General features: G+C 36.1%; 1 protein-coding gene across 4 annotated transcripts in view; it reads left to right on the top strand.

Moving 5' to 3' along the window:
- The window catches only part of TOX3 (TOX high mobility group box family member 3), a 197,784-nt gene extending 171,406 nt beyond the window's left edge, over nucleotides 1-26,378 (top strand). For all 4 annotated transcript variants that reach the window (XM_077458467.1, XM_077458461.1, XM_077458458.1 and 1 more), the window contains 4 exons: nucleotides 12,452-12,721; nucleotides 17,607-17,834; nucleotides 19,871-19,951; nucleotides 24,574-26,378. In XM_077458467.1, the coding sequence (XP_077314593.1) occupies nucleotides 12,452-12,721; nucleotides 17,607-17,834; nucleotides 19,871-19,951; nucleotides 24,574-25,323 (1,329 nt within the window). In that variant the 3' untranslated portion in view covers nucleotides 25,324-26,378. The remainder of the gene's footprint in view (nucleotides 1-12,451; nucleotides 12,722-17,606; nucleotides 17,835-19,870; nucleotides 19,952-24,573) is intronic.
- Nucleotides 26,379-27,436: the final 1,058 nt, after the last annotated feature.

Below are 27,436 nucleotides of genomic sequence, written 5' to 3'. Positions count from 1 at the left end.
CAGCTGTTACAATTTGCATTAACTGCAAGTATAGCAGTAAACAGCATACACAGAGGTTAAAGTATAGTGCGGAGCTATTACAATTATCCATTCAGCCTGAGTAAAATGAAAGTCTGTCATTACCACATCCTAATCATGGCAGGTTTTTAATGTCTCATTAAAGTAATTAGTCCCTCTGTCTGACTTTCACAGGTTTTTTTGCTTCACCAATGGTACCCTCTGTAGATGGAGAAAAATGAAGTGGTTTGATCAGTTTGATCATAAATCCTAACTCTTTGGGTGACTCTATACCCATTCAAAAAATAAATAAATAGGGGGAGTCAGTATACTGTAGATTTATTGGGTGGTGTAATACAATTAGCTGTTTAGAAAACTGCTACAAAGGTGGTATTGTTTATCTATTTGCTAACCAAGAAAAATGGTCATAACATGTAGTAACAAATTTAGAGCTTTGCTTTAATTTCCCAATTAATACTAGATTAATTAAGCTCATAAGGGATTTAAAGAGCAGGAGGGGGAGGGTGATCTTGATGACCCAAATTAGGATATATTGTGACGCATCATAGTTTTATCACCCTTAGTCATCAGATTTTCTTAAAATAGACCTGTACTCAGAAAGTTAAGATCTGATATCTTATCGAAAATGTTTAGGAATGTTATTGTGCCTAAACAGTATCCTGAAAAATATACATTTTGTATTGAATACCCACTCAAAAAATAGAAGTGCACTTTTGGTGTATGGGTGTTTAGGAGCTTCTAGCCTAAATTCTTCAGTTCTACATCAATGTAAGATTTTGTTATGTCATTACTGTGCTTTTGACTGTTTTCTTTGCTGGAGGCTGTGACATGAGAAAGTAAAACTCTGCTTCTATGCCAAGATGGCCACTTCGACACAGTTCAGAACAAGTAACATGGTAAGTCAGTAATGGGAAAAATAACAGCTGCAGAGAGGCCATGGGCAATACCGGTGACTAGTCTTTTACATTCTGCCTTTTTTTGGCAACTGTTTCCAGAGTTCATATCCTCTTTAAAGATCATCAAGCCTTGTCATACATCAAGCCAAATCCTGCAACACTCCGCTGAAAAAATAAAAGCATGCAAGCTCAACATAAAATTCATGTTTTGATATGCATGTTTGTGGTATTTCTTAAATTAGGTTTGCAATTTTTTGAGCCATAAATCCCCATTTTATGAGTGTTATCATTCATGCTATATTGATTTTTACAATACGTAAAGTATACATGTAACTGTTTTTGTAATTTTATAGCTTATGCTATAGTGATGTGCAAAAGACGGTAACCCAAGCTATCGGTTATTGGCATTCATTTAGGGTTTTCAGACTCATTAACGATGGTTGTTACTTGGTTCTCTAGTTTCCTGCACTTTCAGATTTGTTGTTTTTTGTTCATTTTAACAAGTTTGCTGTTCTAAAAAATGAACTTATATGAAGAAGTTTTGTCCTTGGCAGTCATTTATTTTCTACCAACTGGTTTTATCCCTTTTGGTCTTTGTCTGTACCACACACCAAAGTCATTATGAAGCAATAAAGATCTTCAACTGGATTTTCCATCATATGGAGTCCAAAAGATGGGCATGGTACGCTTTTTTAGCTTTACATTCACCACCTCTGTGTGGGTGGAGTCAAAAGCATATTGTTATGGAATCATTAGAACCTTTGCATGACATGCACCTGAAAATTTATATGGCTTTTGCTATCCTTGCGGTCAATTCTAAAGTGTAAGTGTAAACATTATATATATTCAAAATTAGAATCCTAATTCTGCTACTGTATTATTTACTTGGAATCATGGCATTTTGGCAAGAATCACAGGATATAACAATCACATAATAAAACTGTATTGATATTTGATTGACATTGAATTCCCCTTTTCAACAAATTTTATTATATAGATTACATGTATTTTTTTTAAATAGCTTTGCAGGCATCTGTTTTTGTTTAGCCATTTATAAAGTGTATTTTAAGCATTTTTTTTTTATATATTTCTATCTCTTCTCTTTATGACCTTATATTTAGCTAACATGAGCGCATTTTCAATTAATACAGTGTAGGGCCAATCTTGCCAAATGTGTTGCAGATAAAACAGTTATTTCATGGGTCATTAATGTGTTTAATGCGTGGAACATTCTATTAAAACAAGCACTTATTATTTTTATGAAGATGTTTATTACTATGCTTTAACAGCTAGAGAACAACTACATTTTGAAGGCCATAATCATTCATCTAATGTGAGGTTGTGCCTTTTGTTTGTGGGTTTTCTTCTACAGAATATCTGAATTATCATACGCCAGCAGCCAAGCTTATATATATATATATACATATATATATATATATATATATATATATATATATATATAATTATTATTATTTATTTTTTTTATTTGAGTCTGGGATTAGTAGAAACAACATGAAAACACTTTCATAAATTTACAGCAGTGCACCTAAAAATTTTTGCAATGGAGTAGGATTTAAAAAAGTAAAAAATATGGATAGAATTTACGTACATAAAATTATATGTTTAGGCCTCAGGTAATACTGTTCCTAAATTGTAATGTTCTGTAGTTGTCATCTTAGAACATCACTACAACCTAGATAATAGAGCATCTATAGCATATAATGTACATCTTAGTAATGGCAACAAACGTGATTTACCAAAATGAAGGTCTTTAAAGATCTTGCCACTTCTAAAGGCTTTAAGGCTGGGTTCACACATATGCAGCCACACTTTTAGTGCACCATTCGGTGCGCTTCTGTTCATTGGTTCAGGTGCAAATTTTTACCAATAATAATGTCAATAAAATTTAGCGATGATGGAGTGTGTGGGGTGGAGGAGCCACACTATGTGTCAATAGACACACACAGTGCAGCTTGTGTCGAGCCTGCATACGTACCCCCCTTGTGTAAAACCATATGACAGGTTTGTTATTTTACAAAATTAAAACTGAACCTTCTAATATCACTTTAATCACTCCACCCCCCGGAAGATTTTACCTTCTTCCTGACCAGAATACACTCCAAGAAACCCTACAAAAATTGTTTTTTTGTTCTGCTCCTAGACATTATAGCTCAAAAAGCTAATAGCCTAAAGTAGTGTGCGTTGACACATAGGATAATGCTATTTAGCTTCTAGGAGCAGAAAAAAAAATGCTAATGATAATAGCTTGGAGCCTTAAAGCTATTTTCTATTTATTCTCAAAATAAACCCTTCATACGACTGTTGGTCATAGTCCAGGTGAATTTTCATTGTGTCCTTTTTGTTTTCCTAGGATCAGGCCATGGACACTGCTGTTGTCCACCCCTGACTCCAAGGTTGTCTTTTAGATAAACCTTTTATTTGCTATCTAAAGGAATTTGCATTGGTGTGGGGCAAGTAGAAGTGAAAACAGTTCTCCTGTCCTTGATCTTGGAGAGTAAATAGTGCATTCTGTAAAAAAAAAAAAATAATGGTTAGGTTTTTGTGTAATTCCCTCATGGTTCACCAGTAATGAATACATGTGAATTGCAGGATTATAAAGTGCTTGAATTGTAATTGTATTAAACAGTAATGCTTGGACAATGCATGCAATGCCAATAAACTGCCCTTTACAAGCACATACAGTGGGTATAGGAAATAATCACCCCCCCCCCCTTTAAAATAACAACATGTTGCTTAGCAGCCTGAAATGAAGACAGACACATTTCTTGTTTTATCCAGCTGTAGTTATAACTTATAACACCCAAGTGAAAGATATAACACCAGCCTCCTGAAAAAGACTTGTAAGCTCAATCAGGTGTAGCTAATCACCTTCTCAATGGCACACAAAGCGATATGACTTTCAACTGTGATCAGCCATGGTCATTTTAATTAGCTCAGCATGAAAAGAGCCTCAGTCCCTGGTAGTGCAACCGAAACAAACAGTGAACTATGGGTGGCAAGGCACTGTCAAAAGATATCTGGGATCAAAGGTATTTCTGCATGAGACGCTATTCATAGCGTGTAAGGTAATAGCTAGGAAATGGATGAGGATTTGCCCCCGAGCATAGCAGACTGGAAGGCAGAAACAAACAATACCCTCCCATATAAAAAATATATATACACCAATAGAGGATGCCCTGAGAAATACTATAACATTTGGGCACAGGTGGCTACAGGAGTCTGACACTTGCTCATAACCTGACCTTTGCACTACGCACGGGAAAGTTGATGGCATGTGGATCACCAAGCCCATGGGTAACAAAGCGAGTCACAAAATACTGAAACCATGTACACGTATTTATTCCATGTATTTCATGGATATGTCATGATGTGATGATAAAGATCTGAGATGTAGACACAACTGTTATTTGAAGCTATGTATGATATGCATCATACCTGAAAATGTACACTGTAGTATGTATGCACTGTAAACAAAATAAAACCCGTTGATTTAAAAAAAAAAGATATCTGGGATAAAGTTGTGAACAGGCACAAGTCAGGTGATGAATAAAAAAAATGTCAAAGGCTTTATTAATGCCTAGAAGCACAATGAAGTCTATTATTAAGAAGTGGAAGGTATTTGGTACAACGCAGACCCTCCCCGGATCAGTACGTTGTCCAAACCGGATAAAAGTGCCAGGAGGAAACTGGTCAGAGAGGCTACCAAGAGACCTACAGCAACTCTGAAGCAGTTGCAGGATTTTTGTGACAAAAGTGGTCATTGTGTGCATGTGACAGCAATATCACAAATTCTCCACAAATGTGGCTTGTATGGGAGGGTTGCAAGAAAAAAGCCACCCCTTAAGAAAGGCCACATGCAGTCACGAGCTTTGCCAAAATGCACCTTTGACGATTCTGAGGCCGCATGGAAAAAAGGTGTTCTGGTCAGATGAGACTAAATTGTAATTGTTTGGCCTCAACACCAAACGATATATATCTGGCAGAAATGTAAAGCAGCTCACCATCCAAATAACACCATTCCCACAGTAAAGCATGGAGGTCACAATATCCTGTTATGGGGTGTTTCCCTGCAGCAGGGACTTGAGCTCCTGTCCGGCTAGAAGAAGAAAATGGATGGGTCAAAATACCATCAAAGGTCCTCTGTCAGAAAGTTGTCAAAGGGAAGAAGGTTTACCTGCCAACATAACAATGATACAAAGCACACAGCAAAAATGACCACACAGTGGTTAAAGGAGAAAAATGTGAATTTCCTCACATGGCCTAGTCAGAACCCAGACTTAAACCCTTTTGAAAATATGTGGAATGACTTGAATACTGATTTTTTTTTTCTGACATGTTGGAGTTATATCTTTCAATTGGCTGTTATAAGTTGCTCTAGTAAATATAGCTGGATAAAACAAAAACAGTGTCTGTCTTCATTTTAGGTTGCAAAGCAACAAATTGTGATTATTTTAAAGGGGGGTAAGATATTGCTGCATGTACTCCATTACCAACCTATTAATTATATTCCTATATTAATTCCTATATTAAAGTGGAACTATAGCTTTTCAGTCATGAGTGCCATATGGACAAAATATCTTCAATATTCAACTGGAAGATCTCTTTGTAGTTAACTTAAAGCAGGGGTAGGCAACCTCTAGCTGTAATGAAACTACAACTCCCATCATGCCTCTGCCTCTAGGAGTCATGCCTGTGATTGTCAGTGTCTTGCAATGTCTCATGGGACTTGTAGTTTCACCACAGCTGGAGGGCCGAGGTTGCCTACCCCTGACTTAAAGCATATGTAAAAAACATAAGCAGTACATATCTGCAATACATGTATATTAGCCCATGTTTTATCCCTTAAAACCTCTACAAATACTTGTGTGTGTCTAAAATAATTGTCAGCCATGCTAAGCTGAAAGTACCTAAACTTTCCCTCTCTCTTTTTACTACAACAAAGACACAAATTATTATATAATATTATAATTATATTTTAATATATTAATTATATTAAAATATATTATATCATATATTATTATAATTATATTATATAATTGTGCACAGAACACACAAGACTGCTCTAAATTTCTGACATAATCAACAGGTATTTTTGCACTTATTGAACATATATAACAAAACCCTTGAACCACTTCAGCCCCAGAAGGATTTACCCCCTTCCTGACCAGAGCACTTGTTGCGATACAGCACTGTTTTTTTTTAACTGAAAATTGCACGGTCGTGCAACATTGCATCCAAACAAAATTGACTTCCTTTTTTCCCCACAAATAGAGATTTATTTCGGTTGTATTTGATCACCTCTGCGGTTTTTATTTTTTGCGCTATAAACAAAAAAATTGACAATTTTGTAAACAAAGCAATATTTTTAACTTTATAATAAATATCCCCCAAAAATATATACAAAAAACGAATTTCTTTCTCAGTTTAGGCCGATATGTATTCTTCTACATATTTTTGGTAAATAAATTGCAATAAGCGTATATTGAGTGGTTTGCTCAAAAGTTAAAGCATCTACAAAATGGGGGATAGATTTATGTCATTTGTATTATTTTTTTTTATTAGTAATGGCAGCGATCTGCAATTTTTATCTTGAAAATGACATTATGGCGGATACATCGGACATTTTTTACACTATTTTGGGACCATTGTCATTTATACAGCGATCAGTGCTATAAAAATGCATTAATTACTGTGTAAATGACACTGTCAGGGAAGAGGTTAAACACTAGGGGGTGATCAAGGGGTTAAGTGTGTCCTAGGGAGTAATTCTAACTGTGGAGGGGGATTTCCTTACTAGAATATGACAGAGATTACTGCTTCCGATGACAGGGAGCAGTAGTTCTCTGTCATGTTGCTAGGCAGAACAGGGAAATGCCTTGTTTACATAGGCATCTCCCCGTTCTGCCATTTCATGGCATAATCACGGGCCCCCAAGGGACATCGAGTCCACGGGACCTGCAGGCACGGTCACAGAGTACATGACGGTTGCATGCACGCGACTACAATGCCGCAATTTAAAGGGGACGTACCTGTATGCCCATTTGCCCAGCCATGCCATTGTGCCGACTTACATCGTCACGCACTGGTCGGCATGTGGTTAAATGGTATATTTAGCAGACCAAAAAGATAGCAAGAGGCTTCTTTTTGATTGACAAAAATTACTTCAAATAACAACAGCTTCAGAGTTACATGAAATAACCAATCATTCACCTATCAGCATCATTAGCCTGGAAACCCCTCATTCCCAACCCACCTACTTATAGGGAACAAACTCATGCCTCATGTAGTCCTCTTAGAAACACTTAGAGGACTTTTCTCACGTTAACACTGGTTCTGCTTTAGACCCCTTTTTCCTATGGGTCACACAATTAGTCATGGTATACACTTTAAGTAACTAGGTAATTTTAGCACATACCAAATAATAAAAGATTAGTTACTACTATCTATTTTAAACTGCAGAGCGCATAATGTCTATTTCTGTACCTGTACAAATGTATACGTGAAAGTTGCATGATTGTTCGAAGTGAAGGACAGAGAGTACTGAAATGGAGCATTTCATTTTGAATAGAACCCCAATGCACCTCCCCAACATACCTGCATATGTACTGCATTGCTAAAAATTGTACATACGCTTTTTTGTGCATTCAGATGAATGAGCTGCCTAAACACAATGCACATTAACACTTGTGCATTAATACCAGAATACAATGGTGTGAATTGACCCCCATAAAGAAGGTATCTACATGTCTCATTCTATAGCAAATTCCAAAAACAAAGATTGTGGGCAGAAATTAGAAATGGAAGAACCATGTAACCACATAAATGGCATTATGTTACAATGGACAGTTAAGATCATTTGTATATATTATGTTTATGATGCAATAGAAATTGCCACATATACAGGTGCACTATAATATTGTAAAACAGGTATGCAAACTGTGCATTAGGCATATTTGTACAATAAAGCAAAACATAGGATAGGAAAGACTTGTATAAGCTGTACTTTCTGCAGTCATTACGGAGCATGTTGGGAAAATTGGCATTTTATTACCTCCTGTTAAGTTCCTATGCAAGTGTCATTTTATTTTACATCAAATCAATTTATAGCTTTGACTTTTAAATTTAGCTGAGCCAAATAAATTAACACATGCCACATCTGATTTTTCAAGTCTTGCTCTACTTCTTTTCATAGTCTGCCATGTAAATCAAAGTGTTCTGCAACAACATTTGTATGTTAAATGCAAACCTTTTTTTCTTTTTTGCAAAATATATTCTGCTTAATTTATCATTCTTCAAAAATCACAGTATAATATTATTTAGCATCCAATCTTTAGAAAAGAAAAATGTCAGCCCACATAGAATTACTGGATTCTCAATAGCCTGAAGATGAGCAATTAGAACTCAGTTTCGCAAGTAATTAATATTTTAATCACCTTGAAATGTGGTTATATTTTTATAATTATAATTAAAAATGGAATACCATTTCTTTAATCGACAAGTCTGTGCTGTGCTATTTTTACTTCTCTATTACTTCTTGGTTATTTTGAGCTTTTCATGAGCAGGATATACAATAGGTCATACATAAAATATCGATAGAAGAAATACCACCTATAAATGACCCATAAGCAGACCCACAGCCTTCTGGAAAACCATAGCTGGACCATGGTCCTGATTTTTATTTGAGATATGATTCAGCTAAAGGTCTTTTCTGCAGTTAACAATCTGCTCAGTGCTAAAGACCCTGAGGCTATGTTGACATGGGCGACAGCCCTTGATATCCCTTTAAACAGCAATCCATGGTGGATCACTTTCAGAAAGCAGTTGACCGGTAGTTAGTAGATAATATATGTCGTCCTCACTGCTTGTTCTTACTGTCCCCTGGCCACTCATGTGATCTAGCCCTGACTGACTTGTATATATTTGATTCTATTCTTTCCACCTCCTGTTCAACCAGCAAAATAACAATAATTTACCTAAACTTTCAGATGATATTACATGTAAAATTGCAAATAAAAAAACCTAAGTGTCTGTATAAAACTATTTTTACATTTCTTCAACCGAATAGGGCATTTTCTAAAGCTGATTTAGAATTTGGGCACAAGTAGCTCACCTATGCCGTGATCCTCACTAAATTTTTTTCCACCTGCTTCCTTTGGTTGGTGTTGGCTCACTGCATTCAATGAATAATCACTTTTGGACCAAGCTGAGCAACAGAAGTGTGTGCAGCAAGGGTATTCCTTTACAAAGAGGTTGAGTCCCTCATTTAGCTTCCCGTTGCCACAGTCAATAAGAGGTCAACAATTGATCCTAGCATACCAAGATTTATCTGATGCTTTATCAATTTGGAACAACCCTCTTTGAAGTCAGTTACTAACCATCCTAGACCCATCATTCAGGAAAACGTGGAATTAAAATGATGTTATTTATATTCTAGAAAGGAATCCTGTATTCCTTCTGTCAACTACAAGATAAATTTGACATATAAAAACCCTTTGTACAAATTTTTACAATTTTTACATGGTTTGATTACCTAGTTTCATCAAAGAGACCCTAAGATATTTCATTATAAAATCAAATTATCAGAAACATAAAATCCCAAGAACATAAAAATCTTTTATCCAACTTTTGCCCCTGCTTAATCCATACTAAAAAGGTCACCACTTAAAGTTAAGCCAACCATAGACTGATCCTAGCATACCAATACGATTTGTGGGCAGGCTGAAGGCACCCAAGTTGATCGATCAAAATACGATTTGTGGGCAGGCTGAAGGCACCCAAGTTGATCGATCAACTTGGGTACAACCAGCCTGATGGATTTTACATGCGCTTATCGCTAGCGGCTGTTATAGCCCCTAGCAAAAAATCATTGTGTACTCCTGGCGGGGGTGGCTTCTCCCCCGGGAGAACACATTGGCTCCTCAGGGAGGATTCCTCTGTCAGCCTATGGTTGCAGGAAAGAAATTTTCTCCATCTATGAGCAGCCTTAGCGATAAATTACAGTTGCTGATTCCCTCTATTACTGATAAAGACTGGGAGGGCATGTATATGTCCCTTATCCTAGTTTCTCTATCTATAATTAACAAACTTTTATTTACATTGTTTAATAATGCTTCACAAACTGGTTCCTTTTCTTTCTATATACAAAAAAAAAGACATTGCTAGGAAACAATTGATCAATTAGGAATGCTTAAGAAAGGTTTGAAAACAAATAAAAGCATTAAATTCACCATTAGATTTTCCAGGTACTTCTAAATATAAATATAATATAAATTTCAGCTGAACCATCTTACTTAATTTCTCTTCTCAACTACATTATAGTCCATATTTTAACAGAAAAGATGGTGTAAAATAATTTTTATCCTTCCCTTCCCCATCCATTACCTTTTTGGAGTTACACTTTAAACTGATGATAAACAAAAAGATTCCAATTTCAGGAGTGTCCTTTCAATGTATGTAGAAACTCCCTGAATGGGAACTCATTAGCAATAAAAGACTTGAATTGAAAAAGCTTAATAAAAACAAAGTTGACAAAAAAAGTGTCTTCTTGTGGATAGACACGCCATGCCAATGGTCCCATTCACCTAATGAGTGGGAATGAAACAAGCATTCTTGAATCAGGGTCAGAGCTGGTCTCCCAGAGCCATGGGCCTACTAATGATTGTTACCTCTCCTTCCCCTGTTGCTATGCTACCTGCCACCTCCTGTCTTACTTAAATTGTTCTGTTGACCTGCTTTTTATTTATCATTACGTTTTTCTAGACCAGTTAGTTCACTAACTGAACACATGCTTATCTCTGTTGTTGAGTTTACATAGAAATTGCTTTCCCAGCTGCTAAAAAGATAGCACATAATATTCACCTGTGCTATCTTGTGTGAAAGCTGTTTGTATTATGTCTATATAGTTATTTTTTAACTGCTTGTAAAATGTGTTGGTGTAAGTGATAAATGCATACTGATTATAGGATGTAGTTACAGTTCTGTTTTTATAACAGAGCTCCCTTTGTGTAGAATTAAAATGAGTTTAAAAAAAATGGTGTAGTTTTAAACAGTTTTATGTTTAAATAGCACTCTAATTAGTAGAACCTTTCAATGCTGGTATTTTATCTAGAATCATGTATAGTTAGCATTCTTAACACTTTATTTTTTATTTTTTTTTATTTAGGTATGCTGACTTTTTGTTTAGTTGTTATTCTGGATTACTGACTAGGAAAAGAATTGGGAAAATAAAAAAACCACACTTTCTATATAAGAATATTTTCTACTATAAACAAAGAAGAATTTTAGCTTTGCCACCTTTAATTTTTTTGTGCTATAAACAGAAAAAGACCAATTTTGAAAACAAAAAAAAAATTTTTTACTTTCTGCTATAAAACCTAAAATCCCATAATTTTATTTTTTTTACATCTTAATTTCTTCATAAATTTAGGACAATATGTATTTTGCTACATATTTTTGAAAAAAATCCCAATAAGAGTATATTGATTGATTTTTGCAAAAGTTACAGCATCTACAAACTATGGTGTGTGTGTGTGTGTATATATATATATATATATACTGGAATTTTTATTTATTATACTAGCTTAGACCAGTGATATTCACTGGTATCAGCAATCCTAATATGTTAAAAAATATAAAAAATACTGCTCACTTCACCAGAGTTGCCATGCCTCTCGCTAAATACCTTGGACTGTCTACGTTCCAAAAAGGAGTCCTTTGGGGGATTTGTTTTACTGTCCTGCCATTTCCGGGGCTCAAGAAATAAAATTAAGCAATTTTCATTGTTTGTGGACTCTAACTTTCACAGGGACTAAATTATATACACTGGTTTGGGTTATTTTCACCAAAGAAAAGTAGAAGAATACATTTTGAAATTTATGAAGAAAGAGTATTCATTTGCAAAATATAGCAAACAAAATGTCTTTTTTTTTTTTGCAAAAAATAAAAAACATCCAGTGGTGATTAAATACCACCAAAAGAAATCTCTAATTGAAAAAAAGATACACATTTCACATGTGTACAGAGTCATTCACTCATTGTCGTTTAAAGTGCAACTGTGCTGAAAGCTGAAAATTGGCCTGGACAGGAAAGGGGTGAAAGTGGCCAGTATTGAAGTGGTTAAGAAGTTACAATAATTCCTTATTCAATTTAATATAAAAATGAATCCTAGTATTAATTATGGTAATAGCTTCATATAGGGTAACGTTCCTGCACACTGAGATCCTGCCTGTGCTCTCTACATTACCTGTTAAAGGCCCACAGGATTCAATCAGTTGACTAAGCAGATCGATACAGGCAATCTTCAGTAAATATTGTCTTGCTGCAAATCCAGGTTGAAACCATGTTTGAACTAATTCACTATAAGGAATAAGTATAATAAGAAAAATGTAACTGTGTTCAATTTAATTTTTTAAAAATACTGTATTAGTTTAGCTCATATTTTTTTATTATGTAATTTGTGGATTTTCTGAGAATAATTTACATTTTGATCATATAAAACTTTATCTCTCCTTTCTTAGGATCAGAGACAAGCTCAGATGTCTCAGTACCGGCAGGATCATGCATTAATTATGAGGTCTCTGGTACATATGTCCGATGTTGCAAGGGCAGGAATAATGTCTCCAAGTCAACTGACCACCATCAACCAGTCTCAGCTCAGTGCCCAGTTAGGACTAAATATTGGTGGAACTGCCATTCCTCATACTTCACCCTCTCCACCAGCCAGCAAGTCTGCAACACCATCTCCTTCCAGCTCCATCAATGAAGAGGATGCAGATGATACAACCAGGGTATGTATTAGAAAACATGTTTTAAGTAAAAAAAAATATTGTAAACTATTTACTGTTTATTATTTTAATGCCAAACTCTTGCCACTATGCATTTTGTTTTAGACACAACAGGGGAAAGTAAAAGACTGTCAGTTTTTTATCTCTTATCTGAGATTTCGCCTCACTTTATGTCATGATAGGACATTTTTGGAAATCTCTCCAATGAGGTCACAGACAAAAACAAATTTTTAGGAGAGTGGGAAGGATCAAAGTTTCTGACTATGTTTTTATTGTGGTCTACTCCTTCCTGTCTTGATGACACAAAATGAGGAAATATCTCTCCATGGAGCCACAGACAGGAAATTTCTCTCCATGAGGTCACAGACAGAAATAAATACCTGACATAAATTTTAACTCTTACCCACTGCAATGGAAAAAAAAAAGAAAGAAAATATATGGGTAGGCAACTTTGGTCCCTGCTATACCTATAAAATTCATATGTTTATAGCACTGAGAATTATGGAAAACTATGTAGGCTACTAATACCGATCTCCTTGATGAATGGTTCCTGTACTTTTGGGTCATTAGTCTTGAAGAAACCTGAAAATAAATTTAATAAAAAAGTCTGAGGAACGTTAGAATTATTTATCACACAACCTGTCCTGCATCAGAGACCCAGAAATCATGGAAATCAAACTAACTAATATTTTCAGAAAGAGATCAACAATGGCAGCCCTTATATTTTACTTATTCTATTAGCTTTGCTCATTGCCCTGAATGAACTAGATACTTTGCTAAAAACAATGTTTATAACTGTATATGAAGCACAGCTTTCTAGGTGTCTAAATATAGCAATTAACAGAACATTAACATTCTTCATGGAGCTCAATGGATACTTTAAGAACTTGCACAAGTAAATGCATATCATTATGCAATAATAATTGCTGATACTAAATAGTAATTATTATTTAAGACTAATTATTGTTTACTCATGGTTTATAGATTTATATATTTCCAGAGAGATTGATTTAAAATAAAATGAACCACTTCATGTTGTTAGGACATACCTATGTTATACCATTATAATACACAAACAGGAGAGAGTTTAGTTCAATACCCTTAATTTTGTAATAAAAGCTAGATAAAATGCACTCACAAAGATGAATCACATCTCTCAAACCATGGTGCTGTGCACAGAAATCCTCCCACTGCCCTTGATAGGAGCTCCAGCTGACAGTGTGGACATGGCAGCAGTCCTGGACCGAATGCAATTGCTGTTATGTTTGAACACATACACGTTGACAGTTCACATATACAGGAAGCCTCCTGATTGCCTAACATGCCAGCACCGTGCTTGGGTTACATGATATGAGCAGCTGGCTGCTGTTGGGATGTGTGAGATGTTGCTAAAACATGTTTCTGAGGGAGTGGCCTCCTTTATCAAGTTCTCCCAGCACCATTGTAGGCGACCTTTAAATAGCTTGACTTGGTATTGAGGGATTACCCTTCACAGAGCCACCACTGACCAGATACTGACAGCGCCAGGGTTACTATAAGCAACATAACAATATCCAGGTGCAATTCATATAAAAACTCATACTCTACCTTTCATATCAAAAAACAACATATAATCCTACTGTTGCATAACTGAATATAGTAACGCAAGTAAGGACGCAACTATTTAAATATATATGTGTATACACATATGACTCGTATTACTTTGATTAGAAAAATTAACTATAAAGTAACTGAAAATAAATATCAATATTAAAATGTGGCATAAAAATCACAAAGGTTTCTGGTAGCTACATTTTTCAATCATCTTATACTGCAACCTCGAAATCCTATTCAAAATTTACTTGGTTACCCACTTGACCTGTGAAAGATTTACCCCCCTTCACGAGTGACCCTTCATGAGGTAATGCAACACTGTACACAAATTAAACTTATATACGTTTATTCACACAAATGGAACTTTTTTTGGGGGGTATTTGATCACCACTGGGTTTTTTTATTTTTTGAGCCATAAACAAATAAAATATTAAAATTTGGAGAAGAAAATTCTGCTACATGTTTTTGCTAAAATAAATCGCAATAAGTGTATATTGATTGGTTTGCGCAAAATGGTGGTGCTCAGCGACTTATAGTGGGACTGCGATAGTATGGTGGCCAATCTTTGTGGGAACCAGGGACACTAATACAGTGATCAGTGCTAAAAATATGCATTATCACTGTACTAATGACACTGGCTGGGAAGGGGTTAAACGTCTAGAGTGATCCAAGAGTTAAACGTGTGCTGAGGAACTTGACTGGCCTGCACAGAGTCCTGACCTCAACCCAATAGAATATCTCTGTAATGATTTAGAGAGGAGACTGCGAGCCAGGTCTTCTCGTGCACTTCAGTGCCTGACCTCACAAATGCGCTTCTAGAAGAATGGTCAAAAATTCCCATTGACACATTCCTAAACCTTATGGACAGCCTTCCCAGAAGAGTGGAAGCTGTTATAGCTGCAAAGGGTCGGCCAACTCAATATTGAACCCTTCAGATTAAGACTGAGATGCCATTAAAATTCATGTGTGTATAAAGACAGGTGCCCCAATACTTTCGGTAATAAAGTGTATGTACATGATCCAAATCTTCCAAGTAGGGAGCATGCAGTGAATAATAATGATCCAGTAATGGAAACAATGGTATTGCAGTTCATAAAATGTGAAATAAATAGGACTTCTTCTTTACAAAAATCTTCAAGCCTCTTCCCCAATCACCTCAGTGCTTTCAGTGCCCTCACCTCAATATTGTAGTATACACACATGTGCATGGATATCCAGCTCACTTTTCTCTGGTTATATTGGGTACTTTGTAAAAGGTCTCTCACTCAACATGGTACTCCTTATTCACCTAGATCTTCCTCTTTGGTACTGGAGCTGTGGTCCCTTTATGAATGTGTGGTCCTTATAATAGGGCGCAATCATATACCATGTGTTACCATATCATACAATAGAGGCTAGCGCAATAGTGTAATATGCTTAAAAATCACTTTATGCTTAAAATGCTGCTTACATCAATAAAAAACTACAGAGGCATATAAGGGATACCGTTCTTCCTGGTATGACATCACTTTCAGTCCTCCCTTCTACGTGTTACATCATGTGACTTTATTAGGGGTAAAAAAAATTCCTTGATCAAGTCATATGGTATGTGATGTAATGCATAGGGCAGAGTCTTTTACAAGCAGGGACGAGAAGTGATGTCACTAGTCCCCAAAAACTGTCAAAAGTGTCAGTTCCTATCCTAATGTCGGCTGCAATATCGCAGCCCCACTAAAAGGTACTGATCGCCACCATTACTAGTGAAAAAAAAAACATAGTTTGTAGACTCTATTTGCGCAGTTGTCAGTTAAGGTAACAGTGCATTATCAGGAAAAATGGCCTGATAATGAAGTGGGGGTAAATATCCCGGGGGTCAAGTGGTTAATGGATGTCCAAAAAAAAAAAAATATAAAAAATAAATTGTAAGAATAATAAAGACATAAGGTAAGTATCTATATTGGGGAGATGTGATTCATAAGCTCTGATTCATCTTTGCTTGTGAGTGCATTTTTATCTAATTTTTATTACAAAATAAAGGGTATTGCACCAGAGCCTGTTCTTCTGTTTGTGTGTTTGCATTTTCTAGTGCCTTCTGGTTGTAAAATCAGCAAAGTCATGGTGCTATTGAAGATTAACCATTTCAAGGCTGGAATCATATTGAATGTTAGACCCTTTTTGGACAGGTCACCTGTTGCGTTAGCACAAGCACTGACATATATGTGTATACATTATACTGGGATCATGGTTGCAGCCATGATCCTGGTATCAAATGTTGCAGTTGGCAATGGACTTCCCTCTAGAAGTGATCCGAGGGGCTCTATAGTTAACTGTACATTTCTACATGGCGGAGAAGGGGCAGTTGCAATCTGGGTGGCCAGATAAACACAGAGGAAAGGAAGGTACATCCACACCCTCCACTCGATGACAAATGAAACCGGAAGAGACAAGGATTTACTCACTTGTGGTTTTGGTTTGCAGTTTAGAAGCCATTACCCGCTTCTAAAGCATCTGGTCAAACTTATCTTGTCTTTTTTATTTTACAATAACAGATTTCTCAGTAAAGCGTACCTGTCACAGCCCATGTTATCACAGTGGATGTTGTTCATCCCTTCTGATAGCAATAAAGCTGATCCTAAAAAAATTTAAGAGGCAGTGTAAAAATGTAATGTAAATAAAATAATAATAAAAAAAAAAAATTTAAAGCCTGCTCCTGTCTCCCTGTGCTCATGTGCAAATATAAAGGCATATGCAGGTCCCACTTGCATATGTAAATGGTGATCGCACCACATATTTGAGGTATCGTTGCAAACATTAGCGCTAGAGCAATAATTCTAGCAGCAGACCCCCTATTTACTTCTAAACTCCTAAAATGTAAGGGCTTTTAAAGTGTCAACTATGGATAAATGAATGTCTCCATTCCACAGGCATGTTCAATATCTATTTTCTTGGCATAACATCATCTTTTATATTTTACAAAAAAAATGGTCATTATATTGTGTCTGTGTTACATAAATTAATGTAAGTTTATTTTTTTCCAGAATATTTGTGTTTTAGAAATGGCTTCACAAATTTTATGCAAAAAAAGTATATAAATGAATCTCAAAAATAATATAAACAACTGATCCTGAAGGATAACATTCTGTTTCAATCCCCTTTTTACAATTCTAATTGTCATAGACAGATAACAATTTCACATTGTAATAAATAATTTATGGAAAATAAGGGGTTTTGAGAAAAGGAAGCACATAAAATGTAACATGCTATTTGAAGTGCAAATATGAATATTTGTTTTTCTAAAATCTATTCTAACCTTTAGACTATTGGTGAAAAAAGAGCCGCCCCAGATTCTGGGAAGAAACCCAAGACCCCAAAGAAGAAGAAAAAGAAAGATCCCAATGAACCCCAGAAGCCAGTGTCTGCATATGCTCTCTTTTTTAGGGACACCCAAGCAGCAATCAAAGGTCAAAATCCCAATGCTACTTTTGGTGAAGTGTCAAAAATTGTGGCTTCTATGTGGGATGGCCTTGGAGAAGAGCAAAAACAGGTATCCTAAAATATAGATTGTATTTTTTATTTTTTTAACATTTTTATTTTGTGGTCAATAATAGTAGAACTCTTCCATTTAAATTGACAGGGCTGCTAAGACTTGAGACCAATTGGGGTTGATTTACTAAAGGCATATATAAGACACGCTTAATAAATTACATTTTTAAGCAGATAACCTTTGGGAGTGTTGTGATTTATAACCATACGCTTGCAATCAGCTCCTATCCAGGCACAAAGCCTGCTCTCTGTGTTTTTAAAAACTTTCTTACAGATAAACTCTTAATGGACGCTTTCAATTATCATCTTAAACAGATGAACAATTTGCTGACACATCTCAGGCATGAGATATATAATTATAAATATATTTTGCATTTGTAAATTAACTTAATCTAAAGTAATGATAAATTCAGTTTTGCCAGCTAGATAATGATCACATCAAAACTCCATAATAAAATAACTGCATGGCACTATTTTACTCTTTATACAATGTTTGAGGTTTCTAATCTGTAGTTTAAAAAAATATAATACTTAACTGGTTGCATTTAAGGTATTCACATTTAGCCTTTTTTTTTTCATTTAGATTCGTGGCCTGTAATACCTTGTAATTGCAAGGCAATGATGTTTTTTTTTTAATTATTATTTGGAGTCTGTTAATGTTACATGAAGGCATTGTGTACACGTTTTTAAGACATCTGCTCTCTACCAGACTTCCCCTGTTATGATTTAATGATGGTGATTAATCAAGCCTATTTGTAGCTGTGTGCAACAACTGGGCCTTTGTTGAATGGCATAAAAAATACTTAGCAAGGGCCAGACTTCTACAGGCAGGAAGTCAGTGAAAACATAATCACAGTCATTCACAGAACTGGGTGACTTTTCAAAGGGTTCCGTTTTTTACTGAGTTGGCTGATTTTTATTTTTTTTAATGAGCTATTTTGTTATAGTATTAACCATAGATATTTCACAAACTAATGTGAATGTACAGCAATCTCACAGTATTCTTTCAATATTTAAACTATTGCACATTGATCCATAATAATACATTATGGACATAATATAATTCTAATGTTATCAAGAATATGATCTAGATTTAGCAGGCTTTTTTAAGAAGTGTTGTATGCACATTGTTGATGTTTTTTTTTGCTACCTTTAATTGCAGCATGCAGATTTATGTGTGGATTAAACCAATGTTTCTCAACTCCAGTCTTCAAGTACCCCCAACAGGTCAGGTTTTCAGGCTTTTCTTTGTTTTGCACAGGTGGTTTGATCAGTTTTACTGCCTTAGTATTTACCACAGCCGTTTCATCAGAGGGAAATCCTGAAAACATGACCTGTTGGGTGTACTTGAGGACTGAAGTTCAGAAACATTGGATTAAACACACTTCAAAGGGAAAAAAAAAATTCCACTTGGCTTAACAGCGAGGCCCTGGGCAAGGCAGTAGAGATATTGTAATACAATATTAACCCTATGTTACTGTTTATAGAATCTAAATATATTTCACATATGACTAGATGGAACATAGGGCCCACAATATCCTTTAACTCTAAAAGTCTCCTCCCTGTCATGCCTCACTTTGGTGTCCAATCAGCAGGCTGAGGCATAGAGAGGACACCAATGTATAATTTGATGGATGAAATACATATACTTTTGGCAGCCCCCTTAAATGTATTCCATTTCTGTATGCAAATTATGTATTTACCACTAATAAATACTGGAGAATAAAATATGTTGACTACAGGACAGATTCTTAAATGGTAGGAGAGTATCAGTGTTGCATACAATGAGGCCAATTTACTAAAAGAGTTGACAATTGTTTACTAAAATAATTGTGGGAGTATTTGCTTCAATTATTCAGTTTGACAGTTGAGGTAAATATTCACACATTTTTTTTTGAACAACGTCCTCACAATGAAGAGCAAATCAGTCTAATTATGTAAATTTTTACCATGTAGAAACTGATATTTTGCACTTTGATGTTGGTTTTCCCCTATTTTCCATTAATACAAACCTGCTATTGTAATATTCTTTTTAAGGTATATAAAAGGAAAACCGAAGCTGCTAAAAAAGAATATTTAAAAGCCCTTGCAGCCTATAGAGCAAGCCTTGTGTCCAAGGTAAGTAAAATAAATCTAAATGTATATTAGTCTAATTGTACATGTATATGTTTGGTATGTATTTACAGGAAAGATTCCTCTGGCAATAAAAAGGTTTAACGTTGCAAGAAATATTTTTGATAGCCCGTGGCCGGCGGTTACAAAAGCACTTGGATCTCACTCTTCAAAATGTTGAGCACCTATAGCCTAAGAATATCATTTTGATAATTACATACATATAAGATCTTAAAGGATAAATTCATCTTTTAATAAAAATAATAAAAAAAGTGCATTTATTATTTTTTGTTTTTGGATCCTCTAAAGCATTGTACCAATGATCAACAGATCACTGGTACCATGAAGGACTAGGATTTCTCAGTGTATCTGTGTGCCCATACAGGCAAGCAAGTGCTCCACAGTGCCATGGCAGTTCATTGAAAACTACAAGCTAAAGCTGCAATTTCCATTCACAGAACACTGTAAATGAGTCATGCAGCCAGGTGCATTTCTTTTAAATTGTGACAGCTAATGGGTGGGAGAAGCCTGCTAGCTGTCAGATTGAGGGGGGCGGTCCATTCGTAACATATTACACCCAGAATTAGGATGCAATAGGTTACGAAAGGTGAGCTTAATCTTTAACAACTTGCTGACCAGCCGCCATCATTACACTGTGGCAGGTTGGCGCAGCTGCGCGAATTGCCATAAGTGTACGTCAGACGCTTTAAGAACAAATACAGGCACGCGTGTGCCGCTGGATGCGTGACGCCAGAGCCGATGCGTGTGGCCAGCAAGAGAGATCTGCTGTTCCTAGTGATCAGGAACAGCGATCTCTCTCTCTACTCCTAGTCAGTCCACTTCCCCCACAGTTAGAAATACCTCCCTAGGGAAATGTCACTGGTCCCAAAAAAGTGTCCGATCTGTCCGCCGTCCCACTAAAAATCACTGATCACCGCCATTACTAGTAAAAAAAAATAAAAAAATAAAAATGCCATTAATATATCCCCTGTATAGTAGACACTATAACTTGTGTGCAAACCAATCAATATATGCTTATTGCAATTTTATTTATTTTTTTTACCAAGAATTTATGTAGAAGAATACATATTGGCCTAAACTGATGAAGACTTTTTATTTATTTTTTGGGATATTTATTATAGAAAAAGTAAAAAATATAGTTTTTTTGTTTATGGTGCAAAAAATAAAAACCGCAGAGGTGATCAAATACCCCCCGAAAAAAGCTCTATTTATGAGGTAAAAAAGGACATACATTTAGTGTGTGCAATTGTCAGTTAAATCGACGGAGTGCCGTAATGCAAAAAATGGCCTGGTCATTAAGGGGGTAAATCGGGGCTGAAGTGGTTTAATATTTTTACATTATATCCTTTTTTGGGAATTACTGACAGCAAATATTGTTGTTTTAAGTTTACCCAATGTTGAAGCTAAACTAAAATGAACAGCTCAACCAATCAGATTACTCTTCACTGAAGTCTGATTAATTTAAAATGCAATCTAATTGGTTGCTGCACTGTGCTCTTGACCTGTTTCCATGCTAAATTAATCTGATTTATTTGAGCTTTTCTCTAAAACTACATCTAATAAATTATGTTGTACAGTGTATTGTATATTATTTGTTTTTTGGATTTGTGGCTTTCTGGTGTCACAACATCATTTATTAGATGTGACCTGCATGTTAAATTATGGTCATTAATAAAGCAAAAAGCAAACATTTATTATATTACAGCTTACCAAATCTTAGATGTGATGGCTGCACTTGTTTTTTTTTTCCTAGGTTTTCTTTCCATTATTTTCTCCTGGTGATCTGGCCAGCAAGACTGTTGTTTTCCGAAAGAACAAGCTGTCTTGAAGTTGTAGCAGTTAGAGGGATGAGACATACCATCTAACTGACATAATTATAAACCCCCACTCCGCACTACATAGTGTGAAAAGCCCAAAGTCAAATATTATACAGTATCTCCAAAAAAAGGGTTTACACTCCTCACATTTTCGTGAATTTTTTTTAATATCTTTTTCATGTGACAACACGGAAGAAATTACACTTTGCTACAATGAAGTGTAGTGTACAGTTTGTATAACATTGTCCCCTCAAAATACCTCAACACACAGCCATTAATGTCTAAACCACTGGCAACAAAAGAGAGTACACCCCTAAGTGAAACTGTCCAAATTGGGTCCAAAGTGTCAATATTTTGTGTGGCCACCAATGTTTTCCAGCACTGTCTTAACCCTCTTGGGCAAGGAGTTCACAAAAGCTTCACAGATTGCCACTGGAGTCCTCTTCCGCTCCTCCATGATGACATCACGGGGCTGGTGAATGTTAGAGACCTTGCGCTCCTTCACCTTCTGTTTTAGGATGCTCAATAGAGTTTAGGTCTGGAGACATGCTTGGGCAGCCCATCACCTTTACTACTTTAGCTTCTTTAGAAAGGCAAAGTTTGTTTTGGAGGTGTGTTTGGGGTCATTATGTTGGAATACTGCCATGCGGTCCAGTCTCGGAAAGGAGGAGATCATGCTCTGCTTCAGTATGTCATAGTACATGTTGGCATTCATGGTTCCTTCAATAAACTGTAGCTCCCCAGTTCTGGCAGTAGTCATGCTGCCCCAGACCATGACACTCTCACCGCCATTTTTGACTGTAGGCAAGACACACTTTGAACTCCTCACCTGGTTGCCACCACACATGCTTGATACCATCTGAACCAAATAAGTTCATCTTGGTCTCATTAGACCACAGGACATGGTTCCAATAATCCTTAGCCTGCTTGTCTTCAACAAACTGTGGGCATTTTTGTGCATGATCTTTATAAGAGGCTTCCTTCTGGGGCGGCAGCCATGCAGACCAATTTGATGCAGTGTGCAACGTATGGTCTGAGCACTGACAGGCTGACCCCCTCTTCAACCTCTGCAGCAATGTTGGTAGCACTCATAAGTCTATTTCCCAAAAACAACCTCTGGATATGACACGAGCAAGTGCACTCAACTTCTTTGGTCGACCATGGCGAGACCTGTTCTGAGTGGAACCTATCCTGTTAAACTTCTGTATGGTTTGGCCATCATGCTACAGCTCCATTTCAGGGTCTTGGCAATCTTCTTATAGCCTATGCCATCTTTATGTAGAGCAACAATTCTTTTTTTCAGATACCCTGAGAGTTCTTTGCCATGAGGTGTCATGTTGAAATTTTAGTGACTAGAGTAAGAGCGATAACACCAAATTTAACACACCTGAGACCTTGTAACACTAACCAGCAGTTTAGAATTAATGGCTGTGTGTTGAGTTATTTTGAGGGGACAGCAAATTTACAATGTTATACAAGCTGTACACTCAATACTTTACATTGTAGCAAAGTGACATTTCTTCAGTGTTGCCATATGAAAAGATATAATAAAATATTTACAAAAATGTGAGGGGTGTACTCACTTTTGTGAGAAACATTATATGATAGCTGCTGTAATAACCCCTCAACAGATAAGAGATAAGAGGATATCTCTGATTTACAGTATATGGTGCTAAATCATCGCCTAGTATAAAGGCAGAATGTAGATCTGCCTTTGTAAACAAGGTGGATCCCCATTCTGACAACAGACGTGACAGAGATCTACTGTGTCCAGTGATCAGGAACAGTGATCTCTGTCATGTCCCTGGCAGCCCATACCCCTTACACTTAGAACACACCTAGGGAACACTGTTAACCCCTTCCCTGCCAGTGTCATTTTTATATTGATCAGTGCATTTTTATAGCACTGATCAATGTAATAATGTCACTGGTCCCCAAAAAGTGTAATTTTGGGTTAGATTTGTCCGCCAAAATGTCGCAGTCTGGCTAAAAATCACAGATCACTGCCATTACTAGTAAAAACAATTTTAAAAAGTCTCTAAATCTATCTCATAGTTTGTAGACATGATATGTTTTGTGCAAACCAATCAATAAACATCTATTGCGATTTTTTCTGATATCTTGCTATTGAGGTCTATTCACAATGGAGCCTATGTAGGATAATCTAATAGTGAGCCTTAAAAATACCTTGAATAATAATGGTGCTTTTTATACTTTCTGACCATTTATTTTTACAGTATTTTACATTTACATTGTTAAAAAGAAATAATGAATTGTGTTGTCTGGTCCTGAACATATAAAATAAGGAACATGTATGCAAAATAGTACCAAAAAAATCATGTTTTTGTGATGAATGACTTATGCTTTTTTTTATTTACAAACATGGAACATCTGCTTAGATGACCACTCCACACACCGGTAAAAAGCAGTACATAAACCATTGTTTTTTCAGTTGCAGTGTTTTAAGAAAAACATAAAAATAAAATAAAAATACTTACCTGCAAGGCACTGGTAACATCCTAAGATAGCTTTACAAAGTCCCACAAGTGTGGGCTTCTGCATGGCACAGATTAACTAGTAATTCTGGCAAATGCCTTGATGGCTAGTTTACTAGTGCAGGTTATATGGAAAAGATTAAAGTTAACACGTCTGGATGTAATTTGTTTTTAACTACTGTATGTACTATTTACTGTACATTTCAGAATCCTCTGATATCACACTATTGAATTATTGTGTATACATTGTATAACAATACAGAGATTTTACTATTTTGCTTAATTTGTGTTGCAGGCTGCAGCTGAATCCGCAGAAGCTCAGACAATTCGCTCTGTTCAGCAAACACTGGCATCAACCAACCTCTCATCTTCTCTTCTTCTCAACTCTTCATTATCTCAACATGCATCTGCATCTGTGGCAGCCCAAAACCTCCAGCAATCGCTCCCAAGGGCGATTGCGCCTAAACCTTTAAACATGAGACTGCCATCTAGCCAGATTGTTACTTCAGTTACCATTGCACCAAACATGCCATCAAACATGGGAACTCCTATAATGAGCTCCATGGGTTCACCTATGGTTGCCACACCTTCTTCTCAAGTCAGCCCCTCCCTGCAGAGCCAGCAGCATCACCTCCAACAGTTGCAGCAGCAGCAGTTGCAGCAAATGCAGCAACAGCAGCTTCATCAGCACCAAATGCACCAGCAGATCCAACAGCAAATGCAGCAGCAGCATTTTCAGCATCACATGCAGCAGCAGCTTCAACAACAACAGCAGCAGCAGCAGTTACAACAACAAATGCAGCAGCAGTTGCAGCATATACATCTTCAGCAGATACAGCAGCAACAGCAAATGCAACACATTCAGCATCAGTCTCAAATGTCTCCACAGCAGCAATCACCTGCTCCTTCCCAGCCGGGAGTACCTACCCAAATATCATCACCCATTCCACATATCAGTAGCCCTCCTCCTGCATCCCAACACCACCAGCCATTGATACAGTCCCAGGCACAGACTCAAGTGCTCTCCCAAGTCAGTATTTTTTAATCCTCCCGCGATCTCATCGCAAATATATTCATCTCTTTAAGAGAAGGTTTATAAGCTGTAAATTGTCTAAAAGTGTTACGCAAGAATGCGTAACAGACCAGGTGAAATTCCTAAATGTCTATTAGATAGGCAATAAAGAACAATGGAACCTGTATCATATTTTAGTATCTTCTTAACTAGCTCTCTGGAAACTAAAGAAAGCTGCCCTTTTTCTTTTTCACTTGGATCCTTTTTAATTTATTAAAGCTTTTCCTAAAATATGTGAATTGTACGCTCTGAAAACCCAACAGGAAAATCACTAAAGATGACTATGAAAAGTAGGAGTTGACCTTAGCATGCCATAAGATACTTTGAAGGACGTTGGTGCATTGTCAGCATTGGAAAATCAACAAGGGCCAAACACGCAGCTGTAACTACCTGTAGAGTGATAATCATTCAAGAGCATTCGTATTACATATGTAGTTAATGGCATTTTTGTCATTTGATGTAAATTGCAAATTATTGCCAAAGCTCTTATTTTTTTTCCTTTTTTTTTAATCTATACTAAATTAAGAAAAAAACTATCATTAGCAACCAAAATGTGGGTTTCCGATACACTGTAACAGTATATTGATTGGTTTGGTGTCCCACCATGTTCATATAAATTTGAAAACAAATGTGAATATACCGTGCTTAAGTGACCCCTTTCTTATTAAAATAATGTATTTTTCAAAGGGAAATGCACTTAATAAATGGATATTCTAAGAGCTAAAGTTAACAAATGCTACAAGTACTGTATGATCAGTAAAATATTTAAAAAGGGTACCCTATGTAAGGTGTATATATTTTCTTTCTGAGTTGTATGTTTTAAATAATTTGTTGTAAAATGTTTTCATAAACAAGGCTTTAATGTAACACTGGTTACAGAACCATTAATTGCTACATCGCTTATTGTGTTTTTATGCTGTTTTATACTTTTTTATGAGTTCTGATAGCAGCAGTTAAGTTGTTTGTATTTTGCTTAACTGAAAAAAAGAATGCTTTTATCTTGCAATAGAATAAACACAATTCTGTAATAGATTGCATGATGATTATTTATTTATTTTTTTGCTTTTTTTGCTTTTAGAATTTTTCTATGTACCAATTTGTTTTTCATTTTAATGCCTTACAGCTGATCAATCAGTCAAGGTATAGGTATGTGTATGATTTTGTCATATGTGCTCAAATGAAAAAAACAAATATATGAGAGGAGTTACTATTGAAGTTGTCCAGTCATTATTATGTAACTTTTATAATGTTTTTAAATGCTTTGATTGGCTGGCAAGAAAACCTACTGCCTAAAAGGGAGAATTCCTGTATTTAAGACACCCCTTACACAATTTTGTAAGAAATATATTTTCTCTGCTTTTATACTACCTCTGCCAATTTATTTATTTTTTTTTTCATGAAAGATTGCAAAGCCTTTAGGATGTCTCAAACTCGGAGGGGAGCAAAGCAGCCAATGTATATGTGCTGCTGTATGCCTTATTGCTTTCTATGTAGTGGAGACATCATGGGGTTAAAGCAAATAGGCGGTTCACTTTGAAGAGTCATTTTCCCTTAGCTAGTGAATGTGGTAAAAATTCACGTTGCAAAGAAAAGCCAGACACATGCAAGAAAAAAAAAAAAAAAAAGAAAAGAAAACATTTGATTGGATGATGGAAGTCAGAATAGCTTCACCTTATTAACTAAGTAAAGGGAAATTTCCTTGCAAAGTGAACAACCTAATGCCATTAGCAAATAAACCTGTATACAACGTCAATAAAGCCTGCAACAGCTCTGTTCACTCGAGTTTTGACTACTTCAAGGTGTTCACAATGAAGATCTGTCAAGACTAAAAATAATGGGAAATCCCAAGTTTTAGGTTAAGACTAAAGCAAAAGCTGAGGGTAATCTTTCACATCAGGGCACCTTTTTTGGTGACAACTGTCTGAGGACTAAATTCCCCTAACTTTGTTGCATCTTTGGTAAAGGAATGAAAAAACAGTGTAGAGGGTAGAGTGTTGTATCAGTCTTTCTGCCAACCTCCTAAATATTACTAAGACAAGAAGATCTGTGCATTTTATGAATCATAACCCCTTGCAGACTATGGAGG

Source organism: Lithobates pipiens, unplaced genomic scaffold, assembly GCF_037356315.1.
Source record: "Lithobates pipiens isolate NorthernLeopardFrog02 unplaced genomic scaffold, aLitPip1_a1.2 Scaffold_10, whole genome shotgun sequence".
In the NCBI taxonomy this organism is placed as follows: domain Eukaryota; kingdom Metazoa; phylum Chordata; class Amphibia; order Anura; family Ranidae; genus Lithobates; species Lithobates pipiens.
Note: the sequence above shows the minus strand (reverse complement) of the source record. Positions and strands in the feature narration are given on the sequence as shown.